At 39.7% G+C, this 12,836-nt stretch overlaps 1 protein-coding gene across 1 annotated transcript in view; it reads right to left on the reverse strand.

The window, feature by feature from the left end:
* Nucleotides 1-1,883: 1,883 nt before the first annotated feature.
* LOC122810665 (interleukin-1 beta-like) overlaps nt 1,884-12,836 on the reverse strand; it is a 53,855-nt gene continuing 42,902 nt past the window's right edge. Inside the window, exon 6 of the mRNA XM_044082235.1 lies at nt 1,884-4,792. Within this exon, the coding sequence (XP_043938170.1) occupies nt 4,589-4,792 (204 nt within the window). The 3' untranslated portion in view covers nt 1,884-4,588. The remainder of the gene's footprint in view (nt 4,793-12,836) is intronic.

The following is a 12,836-nucleotide window of genomic DNA, read 5'->3' on the forward strand; positions in this document are numbered from 1 at the left end:
AAGTTGAGTAGTTCTATTGCCAACATAGCAACAGTCCAACAGAGATTAGGTACCTGCCCTTGTGGTAGATGTAATATATGTACTTGGATTTCTCCTGTACAGTCTTTTACACATCCTACTCTTAAATACACCTTTGAGCCTAAACATATAGCCAATTGTGAGGACAAGAATGTTATCTATATGGCTAATTGTGGCATGTGTCAAGCATTCTATATAGGCATGACCACGAGACGATTTAAGGACAGAATTCATGATCATTTATATGAAATTAAAAAGGCTGATACCAAGAATGCGTTAGCCAAACACATCTTGGAATTCCCTACACATACCTTTAGTTTCAAGGTTCTGCAGAAGAAATGTTTTGACAAAAGGAAAGGAGACAACTTTTATGAGTGAGAGAACATAGAGTTAGGCTGGATCTTCAGATTTAAGGCTCATCATCCCCCTGGACTCAACTCATATGTGAGTATTAGATCAGCTCTGAAGATGAGGAGGTGACTTTGACCTCTTGACCCTGTCATCTTCTCTCTTTCCCCCTTCTTCGTTCTTTCCTCTTTCCACACACTTGCTCCGTTTCCACATACTTGTCCCCCCCCCCTGTTTTTACAAGTCTTTACAGGGATGTCTTTACAGGGATGGTTCATTGCTCAGCACTTGTTTAGCCTGTGCTTGTGACAATATAGAACAATTTTGTAGTATGGCTAGCTACAAAAGTAAGAGCGTACACTAGGCTTGTCTTTTCATTTTGACTTTTAATTGTATAGGTTCTGCTTGAGGTTTTATAGTTCAGCAGTAGGTAGTTTCCTACATCAATTTGGCAATTTTATGTTTAATGTTTTTGATTAAGATGGTTAAGATGTTTTGAAACATTTGACTCATTTGTTTGGTCAGGTTATAGGATTTATGTCTTATGTTCGATAATTGTATTGCCTTCTATTGTTAATGTGTTGTAGGTCTTTCAGTATACTGAATGTTTTTAACATTTTTAATGATTGCAGCCTAATTGTATCATTGGTATTTTAACACTTGTTAATCAATAGGGAGTGGACACTCCCATTGCATATATAAGAATGAGTTTTATTTCTTGTGCATTAGATCTGAAGAAGCGTGCTGTTGTGCACGCAAAAGCGCTTATCTTTTGTTTATACTAAATTGTTGATCCTTCGTGGTGGTCTTCTTCTACTTTTTAAGTCACTACAGTCATTAAGTCGGGGTGCCATCAGAAATCACTGCAGTCATCTCTCAGGGTTCCATCAGAGGTCACTGCAGTCACTCTCTCATTATGTATATAACACTAGTAAGGCAGCATCTGAAATGCTATGACTAAGTACATTAGCCATACAGATATAACACGGCAGATCATGTACAAAGGAGAGAGCTACCAAAGTGATGAGAATGATGGATGGTTAGCATGAAAATGATGGAAGAGTGAAGACAATAGGAGGAGGGATATGATATGCATGTATTGCTTTGTCAGTAGGAAAGTAGATGGAAAGAACTTCAGGGAGAGAGAAAGATGAGGCATTAGTGGTAAATGGATCTAGTAAGACTTGAGTAATTTAAGCAAATACTGTTTCACAGTGAGGGTGCAAGGACTGTAGATCGGGGGTTGCTGGAACAGAAGGACAGAAGGGGCCAGGATAAAGGGAAGTCATGCATATGGGTATCTGCAGAAATCAGATGTACTCAACAGGTGATAAGTCCTGTACTGTCATCATCTCTGTGTGCTCCTTCATAGTAACAATTCTAAGCTGATATTTCAATCAAATGTCAATAAATAAATAAATAAATACATACATACATAAACCCGCTGACCATTTCTAAGCTTTTATGCTTAGCTATAGTTTCGTTATAAATAAGTATTATAAAACACCAGAGCATACTTTTATGATTATGAAATATATTTTATTGATATAGATTTGTATTACAAAAATAAGATATTTGCAAAAATTATAAATAATTTTATGACATTCATAGTACAGTAAGCTACTTCAAAGTAATATTTCAAGTAAGAAACAATATGGTCTAATTTTTCGCAGTGATATCTCTCATCTGTCAACATATAAAGGCATAACAGTTAGATTATACCCCATTTTAAACAAGTTTATTTTGCAAATGAAAGACATTACTGAGTTAGGACCTCTAGTAGCAAAACTTTGATTTAACTGCCTACTGTCTTCAACTAATAATTTACAAATTGTTCAATCATTTAAAATAATTTAAATGTGTTAAATATGTCCACATATATACTCACATCATAAAATATTAAATAAAACAATTTATTATGATTAAAAGTTATAAATAAAAAACAATATATACAAATAAATTAATAATTATCATCATTGTTACTAAGAGCATTAAATAAAATGAGAGCTAGGCTGTGTTTAGCTTGTGATGGTAAAATACAGACTGCACTGAGGTAACTTCCTCCAATGCATTTTGTATTTATGTGCCTCTAAATATTCAGTGTGTCTTGCAAAAATAACTCACTCCTCCATGGCAGTACACTGATTCCATCCATGTCCTCAGAAAATAGTTTTTCTAGGTAATTCTTATTTCTTTTTTCTGACTACTACAAGTGTGCCATATGTAGTTCTGAACCTTAGAACATCTGAATTGCAAGAAACAACTTTCTTGATGTTTAGTGGAAATGTTTTGTTTTCATATCTATATGCCTAACTTAGGGTAATAAATCAGATGCATACCTCAAATGAATACTCATAAACCTGACATATTACTTGAGATATATTCACCCAAAGCACTAAGCATTTCTGAATACCATCTACATCTTATTTATGGTAATAATTTAATTTAAATTTGGTACATACTCTATACGAATCAGTTAAAAACCTGAAGTACTGCTTAGAATATACTAATCCACATATGGAAGGATACCTGTACATATGCAAGACATATAGCTACTGTCAGTATGTGTTGTAGGCATAAGAATTCTTTACAGGAGGTGGAGGAAGAGGAAGTATTAAACAATTACATATTAAAAAGTAAATAATCCCTTCAAAAGACTATTGAAAATCTGAAAATAAAGATGGCAGTAAGGGAAGGAACTTTTAACTCATTAAGCTTCAGGCTTCCACGTGACTAAACATTACTTCCATTTATGATTGCCTTAAGAGCATCTTTTGCTGTTAAAATATTTAATAGGGCTAGTATATGCTAGATTTCTTAAACTGATAGCCTTACTTCTCAGTGTTAAGTTACTCAGTCACTGTTTCAAAAACTGTCCAGTTCCCAAATTCCAAAACTTGGTAACATTTAGGTAAATGCAAATCACTGAAAATGTCAGATTATGGGTGAAGTAGGCTCCCCTATTTAATGTAATACATTTTGTAAACATTACACATGTGAATTACTTTGCGAACAACTGTGGCTGTCCTTCTAGCCTCTTATCATGTTGTTTGTTCTTCTTTCAGCTTTTCCCGGTTAGGGGTTGCCACAGCGGAACTCCAGTCTGCTAATGATTGGCAGTAGATTTTTACAGTGCTGAGGTGCCAGCCCGACGCCCAGCCTTCAATGAAGGCACACCCATGTCTTTCGAATGCCACTCGACCATGGGGAGGACATGCAGACTCCACATAGAAGGTGCTCCAGCCGAGAATCAAACACCGCTGCACCACCGCAGCTGGATTCTTTTCTTCCTGAAAGCATAGTTTCTGCTTAGTGGACTGAATATATGAGGAAGGCCATCTCAGTAAGCAGGCAAATGCAGCTCATTCCATGATCATGTGTAAGAGCTATTTCTAAGACTTCTTTGTGGTGCTGTGGTAATGCATTAATGTTTCCCATTAAGGGGAGTAAAGACAAAACAAGCCATGTTTCCAATATTTCAGTTGGATAGATCACCATTTAGAAATGGTTTTGGGCTTCTTGCCAGTAGAAGGTCTACTGTGCTGGTCTCAGTGACTCCATGCTTTGCTTCGTGAAAAGGTTTCAGTCTCCATGCCACGGGATAAAGTACAAGAAGAGTGTGCAGGGAAGAGAGATGTAACATGAAGCAGTTACTATGAATGTATCTCCCACGACACTAATTATATAAGCGCCATCAAAATAATGAAATGGCTGGTGTATCACTGTAGGTCTGAGCTATGGAGGTGGGTGTATCCATGTTGCTTGACTGCATTTTCTTGTCAAAACCAGCAGCAAGCAGGAAGTGTTTAATACTTCTCTGGTGACAGCTATGATATCAATGAAGAAAACTACATGAATGTCAATGAAACATTTGTTTCCAATCCCAATTTCTCTTTTTTAAACCCTAATTGGATAGTAACATTCAAAGCTTGAATGACATACATAGCAGCAAGATTAAGTTTTAATCTATACAAAAGTAAATAACTGGAATGTTATTAAATGTTTCTTGGTCAGTAAAATAGCTATGGTGCATTGTTTACTGTACATCAAAGAATGTTCACTTTTCATCTCATGGAGATTAAAGCTGCTTTCTGTACTTTGTACATATACTGTACATAAACCAAAAAATGATTTTGATTTTGTGTGTGTGTGTGTGTGTGTGTGTGTGTGTGTGTGTGTGTGTGTGTGTGTGTGTGGACATCCGTTCACATAAACGAAAACTCTATAGCATCATAAATGTGGTAAACATGTCTTGTCTCTGGGAGACGATCTGCACTTCTTCTTCTTCCTTCTGTGAGGTGCCAATGAACCATCCTGGAAAGCTAGCCGACTCAAACCTGGAAGAGAAGTCTTCACCAGACTTATAGAAAACAAAACGATACATTTCTTCACTGTTTATGCTTTTGAGATTCTCTGGTGATTCAACCTGTTTGTTGGAGAGGTAGAAAAAGGGTGAGTTAAAAAAGACAGCAACTGGAACCTGAGTAACAAGGGGTTCATCAGTATTTTCCTTACTCTTAACATAAAGAGGTAAGGTTTCATATGTGCAAGTTAGGTGTCTGTATTTTAACCAGCAGAGCTTAAAACATTTTCACAGAGTAAAGAACATGACTTTTAATAGCAAATATTTCCCCACTCAGGTTGACTCTGATGAGGGCTGCTCTTATGGTGTGGCAAGCGGGTCTATATTACCTTATCGAAAAGCCGTTATAGTGAATGGCTTTTCATCGACCCGTAAAATTCAAACTCTTATAATAGTAAAAACCCTAATGAGCAAATTTTTTCCCTGGGAAAGAAATTGCTAGCCCTACCACAAACTACACACTACTTTAAACATAAAGTGGGGGGCTTCGCCTCCCACACCCCCCTTACTAAATATGCCAACTCTGAGATCGCACTACAGTGGGGAAAAGGGCAAACTCACAAGGATGGCCAAGCGGTTTCTTTCAAAGGGAAAGAATTCGCTCATTCGGGTGTTCACTATTATGACAGTTCGACTTTTACGGGTCGATGAAAAGCCATTCGATATTATGGCTTTTCAATAACATAATATAAACATGTGGTAAGCAATAACATTTCTAGTTGTACTACTACTTTAGGAATTCATCAGAAATAAGTCTACAATCACTGATGTAGGAATTCTTTAGCAGTGCCTGTAGCTGTTGATATGGGAGCTGTACACCCAAGCCCTGTCTTCAGTGATGAATGAACCATGGACTACAGCCTGATACTGATGATGTGTGAGTGATGTGTCAGGGCCTACAGCTGCTGATATGGAAGCTATTCACCAGGACCTACAACCCATGATATGTGAGTGACAAACAGTGACCTGTAATCAGTGACATGTGAATGATACACTGGGGACTACAGCTAATACTGTATAGGTGATATGCCATAGCCTTCTGACATTAACTTTGGAGCCAAACAAGTTGAACTGTATCAGTGAAGTTGGATCCCTTTATCAATCCTGCAGTTGGAGAAGCATGACTAATAAACTAGGGTTTGTACCTGAAGTGTGTTGAGTGTTACATTACAGCTGCATGGTAGAGTATGCAGGGAGTGTTTTGGGAGTCATACATCATGGTCCTAAGACAGAGATGTGGGTCTGCAGATGGTGATGTGGGAGTGACACATCAGGGTCTGTAGCTGGTGCTGTGGGATCTGTACACCAAGGTCGAGAGACGGTGATGTGTGATGTGTGAATGATATCCCAGAGTCTACAGACAGTGATGTGGTAGTGACACATTAGGGTTTGCAGCTGGTGTGGTGGGATCTGCACATTAAGGTCAGAGCCAGTGATGTGTGATGTGTGAATGATATCCTAGGGTATACAGACGGTGATATGGTAGTGACACATTAGGGTTTGCAGCTGGTGTGGTGGGATCTGCACATTAAGGTTGGAGCCAGTGATGTGTGATGTGTGAATGATATCCTAGGGTATACAGACAGTGATGTGGTAGTGACACATTAGGGTTTGCAGCTGGTGTGGTGGGATCTGCACATTAAGGTCGGAGCCAGTGATGTGTGATGTGTGAATGATATCCTAGAGTCTACAGACAGTGATGTGGTAGTGACACATTAGGGTTTGCAGCTGGTGTGGTGGGATCTGCACATTAAGGTCAGAGCCAGTGATGTGTGATGTGTGAATGATATCCTAGGGTATACAGACAGTGATGTGGTAGTGACACATTAGGGTTTGCAGCTGGTGTGGTGGGATCTGCACATTAAGGTCAGAGCCAGTGATGTGTGATGTGTGAATGATATCCTAGAGTCTACAGACAGTGATGTGGTAGTGACACATTAGGGTTTGCAGCTGGTGTGGTGGGATCTGCACATTAAGGTCAGAGCCAGTGATGTGTGATGTGTGAATGATATCCTAGGGTATACAGACAGTGATGTGGTAGTGACACATTAGGGTTTGCAGCTGGTGTGGTGGGATCTGCACATTAAGGTCAGAGCCAGTGATGTGTGATGTGTGAATGATATCCTAGGGTATACAGACAGTGATGTGGTAGTGACACATTAGGGTTTGCAGCTGGTGTGGTGGGATCTGCACATTAAGGTCAGAGCCAGTGATGTGTGATGTGTGAATGATATCCTAGAGTCTACAGACAGTGATGTGGTAGTGACACATTAGGGTTTGCAGCTGGTGTGGTGGGATCTGCACATTAAGGTCGGAGCCAGTGATGTGTGATGTGTGAATGATATCCTAGGGTATACAGACGGTGATATGGTAGTGACACATTAGATTGCAGCTGGTGCTGTGGGTTCTGCACATTAAGGTCGAGAGCCAGTGATGTGGGACTGATATCCTAGGGTCTACAGATGGTGATGTGTTAGTGACACATCAGGGTCTGCAGTTGGTGCTGTGGGATCTGCACACCAAGGTCGAGAGACAGTGATGTGCAAATGATATCCCAGGGTCTACAGCCAGTGATGTGGTAGTGACATATCAGGGTCTGCAGTTGGTGTTTTGGGATCTGCACACCAAGGTTGAGAGCCAGTGATGTGTGACATGGGACTGATACCCTAGGGTCTACAGCTGGTGATGTGATAGTATTACACCAGGGTCTGAAATTAGTTATGTTTGAGCTATATATGCAGGACTACAGTTAGTGATGGAACTGCAGATGGTGTCATGGGATCCACATACCTGGGACTGTACTAGGGGATGTGGGAGCGCTACATCTGAGACTGCAGCTGTTAACGTGGGGAGCCCTACACCTGGGATTACATTTGATGTAGGAGATCTACACATGGGAATGCAACTGGTGATGTGGAGGACTTACTCCTGTGATTAGAGCAGGTGATGTGGGAGTCCTACTTGTACTTGTATTTGGTGATGTGGGAGCCTTATATCTGAGACTGCATTAGGTATTGTGAGAGCCTTATACCTGGGAGTGAAGTTGGTGATGTGGGAACCTTAAACCTGACACTGCAGATTATATAATGTGGAAGCCTTATACTTTGGAATACATCTTCTGATGTAGGAGTTGTACACCTTGGACAAAATTTTGTGATGTGGGAGCTATACATCTGAGGGAACAAAACAGATGACTGGCAAAGATGTACTCATACTCAAAAGTGCAAACACTAATTTGTGAGTTTAACTATATATTAATTCCAGAACTGCAATATCTTGGGGAATTTCCCTTACTCCAAATAAAACAATCTTGAAGTTAGTATATACAAGTAACAGGGGTGCAGGGGGTAAAGTCCCTCTGTAAAAATGCTTTAATACTTTACAAAAATAAGTTTAATTTTTTTGCTTTTTATCCCATAAGCTGCATGTGAACTAAGTTTTCAGTGTTGAGTACCCCTGAATGAAATTTTGTTATAGAGTCACATCTTAGAGAGCAGCTGTTGAAATTGGAGCCATGCACTTGTGTTTGCATCTGGTGATTGTGAGTGATACACCATGGTCTGTAAAAGTGTTGGTGGAGCCCTGTACCTGGGCTTGTAGCTGTGATGTGAGAGCTGAATATGTTGATTTGCAGCTGATGCTGGAGGAGCCCTACATCTGAGAGTACAGCTGGTGATGCAGGATACCATTACATCTGTGACTGCATTAGGTGATGCATGAGTCTTACACCTGAGGCATCTGATGATATTAGAGATATACATCCTGTAATTGCAGATACAGATAAGGTGGAGCCCTACACTTTAGATGGTATTTGCTGATTTAGGAATCTTACACTTGCGTCTATGGCTGATGTTATAGAAGCTCTACATGTAGGACTGCAGCTGGTAATGTGGGAACCCTACACTTAGATCTATATTTGGTAGTACTGTTAAAGACTTGATGTGGGACTGCATCTGGTGACATGTGAACCCTACACATGGGTCTGCAGCTACCTCATTATGTATTTGGTAATGTCTCATTATGTATTTGATAATGTGTGAGCCCTTCTATTGAATCTGCAGCTGGTAATATGTCAGCTCTACACCTAGGTCTATAGTGTGGGAGGCCTACACCTGGGTCTGCAGTTGGTGATGTGGGAGTCTTGCACCCGGGTGTGTAGCTGGTGAGGAGAAGATCCTACACCTGGGTGTACAGCTGGTGAGGGGAGAACCCTATATCTGAGTATGAAGCTCATGAGGTGAGAACCTACACCTAGGTGCACAGCTCATGAAGTGAGAATCCTATAGCTGGCTGTGCAGCTGGTAAGGTGAGAACCCTACATCCATTTCTGCAGCTGATGAGGGGAAAATTGTATACCTGTGTGTATGCAGCTGATAAGTTGAGAGCCCTACACCTGTTTCTGCAGTTGGTGAGGTAAAAAACATATACCTGGGTGTGCAGCTGGTTTAATGAGATCCCTACACCTTGGTCTATAAATAGTGATGTGGGAACTCTACACATGAGACTGCATCTGGTGGTGTGGGAGCCCTCCGTCTGGGTTTGTAGCTGATGATATAGGAACACTACACGTGACACTGCAGCTCATGATGTAGATTCATACACCACAGCCTTGTAGCTGTGATGTGGTGGCCAGACACTTAGGCTTGCAGCTTGTGATATTACATCATACATTAAAGCCCTGCAGGTGCAAAGATTAGCTGATTACCTTAATGATTCACCACTTCACCACTTTCTTCAGAACTGGACTGGTGACTATGCACTGGATCTATGGGTTTGATAACTAGAAGATAATAATCCTAAAATAGCTTTGTAGATGTTGCCCTTGGGCTGGTCATGGTAAGTGCCTGTATAGTCTAAGATACCCAAGAAATTACCAACTGTTCCTCCCATTCTCATAGCAGATCATAAAGGTAACTTTATTCCCAATGTCACAGAATAGAGATAATTAGGCCTTATTCTCAACCCACCTCTTTTTGTTACAGCACACACTAGCACCATAACTAATAAAGTCCTAAGTTAGTTGAAACTTTTACCAAATTACTCATCTGCTCTCTCCAAGGGCATGCTTATCCTTGTTAAAAATGTATAATTACATAAACTAGAATAAATAAAAATAAGTCCTGTTTATCTTAATACATCTGGTGATAATACTCAAACAGACTTTTCCTTTTATATGTTCATAGGACGATATTAGGCCATTGGCCCAGTTTTTATTCTTACAGTCTCCTAGTGCATGCTATCTGACTGATCAAGCCAGTTAAGTAAACCACTGATCCTTAGTAATCTCTTGAAAAGGGACTCTACAGCCTACTCGATCTCATGCAAATAAAAAGGATTAAAAACATACAAAAATAGAATACTCCTCTGCTTTAGAACAATGAAAGTGAGATGGAAACATATCAGACTAGTGGCCAGGTATGTTTTCCACACCTTAGTGTAGGCTTGAAAATGCTTTCCTCTGTCCACACCCCTACTGTGGATCCTACACAGTACCGTGTAAAACCGTGGTACTGAGTATATGGAACCGGATCCCTGTGATGCATTTTCTGAACACTTAGAAGTATGAAACTCTAATGGCTGGCATTATCAACTACCTGCAATCCTCATTTTATTTAGTAAAACAAAAAATTTTTTTTTAATGGACAGGTTAAAAATGCAATGCAAAATCATGGACAACTGAGAGGTATGCACTACAGGTGGTTCGCTAAGTAGAGGTTGGCATAATGGTTAAGGTGTTTACCTCAGAGACACAAGATACACGGTTTGATTTTCAACTTTGAAAGGGATATTGGCTAGGCTTAAAATGGCTTTCAAGGGCAGTAACTTAGTACTTATGTAAGGGAGTAACAATAGAATACAGCTGGATGGCTGTAGTGGATATAGTCCAAGAGCAAAACATTTTTTTTTACTAGCCAGCATTTTTAGTCCCAGGCTGCACAGCTTATCTTCTTGCTTCATGTAGTATTTCTCCACACCTCTGCCAGATCACTGACAGAATACCATCTTTCACTTTTCACAATATTACCCACTGTGGAAATCCCTGCTTTCTTAAATCTTGTGGTACTTTATTTACCTGATGCCTCAGTCATTTTAAATAGTATTTCATAGCTTAATCCATCAGGTTAATCAAGATAAGCTCTTCAATGATTTATGTCCCCTTTAGTTTCTATTTGCTTGTGTGACCATAGCCGACTTTCACTTTTTTTTTGGAACCTGCTTTGTGCCCTGGCATATACAGACAAACTGATTAGAGGCACAGTCGTTACCAACAATGGGGAACCTATAGTTATGCCGCCATCTTTGTTTTCAGGGTGGGTAGGTAAAGTACAAAAGAATTTCATTTATTATATAAACCCCTTCTTTCTAGCTCCACCCTTTAATTACTACATTTTCCTTTATCTACGCTCTTTGACATAACCCCTTTTTGCATCATCACCAATAAGAAGTGTTTATGGCACGTGTCAGTTTTTTTTTGGTCCAACATTTCAATGTCTTTTATTCTTCCATGTTTTTGTTCATGTAGTTGAAGGTATACTTTACCCTCTTCATTTTGCTGACGTTACAGTCCCAGACATTAGTGATAGAATAGTACATAGTCAAGCACTGTGTTTGTTCTCTCTAAATTTGCCAAAAGAAGGAGAAAATGGCTTATAATAGTATTTACTCTGCTCTAATTAATGGTGATCTTGGAGAGGATTGTATTAAGTAGCAGGGAATGTTGGGAGACTTGTTTCTCCTCCCCTGCATAGAACACTAATTTTGGCCAAACATAATTCAAAGTCTACATATCTGTTTTGTTACATATGGGGGGGGGGGTATTCAATATTTTTGACAGCTCCAGCCTACTTAATCAGAACCAGCTTTTCTGCCTCTTCTCCTCCAGGTGCTGAAATAACTTTTCTTTTACAGTTGATTCAGCTTCTTTGCCTTTTCTTCGTAAACTGTTAACTTGTGTTTCTGCTGTTGATAGACATTTCTCTACTTAATTCTTTCACATAATTTTTGCCCCACTGATTCTGCTTCAGACACAGTCTTATCTCCCTATTAGGGTTTCTCCAAGATGAATTCAGGAGTAGCAGTCAATAGAAAAATTGCAGTGGCGTTACTGTCTGTAGCCTTAGTTTAAGACAGGATATGCTAAGTGAGGCAGGTGTTCCTTATAAAATCCTTTTCCTCACTCACATCATTTAAATCAAATGGAAGATACAGTTAAACTACAGCTCAAAGGGGCTTTCAAAGCAAAGTACTGATGACTCATCTGATCTTAGAGACAACTGGAACGAGAGTCAGAGCAGCTACTGATTCATTGTATGTCTTTCATGGGGAAGTTGAAATGGATCAAAACAAGATATGCAGTTCACAAAGGAATATTTTTTTACAAGGAATAAGATCACATGCTGCACATTATTGTCTCATGCTAATAAATATGTAATGATTTTTTAGTACATCATGACCACTGGAGAACAGAATGCTCATTGCATGACAGAAGATAGAAAACAAAAAGTGAATTCTGGTATAGCAAACTCTACAGGTAAGGAGCAAAACCATATTTGGAAGTGCCATGCCTGTATTCTGAATGTAAACATATCCCAGATGATTCGGGACTAATTAGTACCCTTGGTGCTAGAAAAGCAGCAGGAAGGGAATGATGGAAGTGACGTGCTGTTGCTTTTGCCTTATTAGTGATGATGCAAAAAGGGGGAAATGTCTTGAAGGAGTCCTGCTACAAAAGTTGCACATGGGGGAGGGCCTGGGACTGAAGTACTTACCATTAGGAGCCCTGGCAGAGTGTGCATATACTCTAGCTTGAATTGCAGATGTGCAGATATGTGTACTTGTACTAGGTTCAGAACAGTGGATGGTGTGCCATACTTTCCAGCCTGGACAGGGAGGTTTAAGGAGCATGCAAAAAAAAATCTCCTTACCCCTGTTGGATGCTGGACATAATTATCCTTGGCTGCCACATCCATCAGTTGGCATCCTAGAATGCCAATAGGGGCTAGGGACATGATGGTAATGATGAAATGGTAGCCCAAATAAACAAATTAAGTAAATAAAAAACAAACAAACGATGCTGAAATTGATTTTAAAATCCATTTTCTGGGGG

This window comes from Protopterus annectens, chromosome 9.part0 (assembly GCF_019279795.1).
Source record: "Protopterus annectens isolate FY-2018-M chromosome 9.part0, PAN1.0, whole genome shotgun sequence".
NCBI classification, from domain to species: Eukaryota; Metazoa; Chordata; order Ceratodontiformes; family Protopteridae; genus Protopterus; species Protopterus annectens.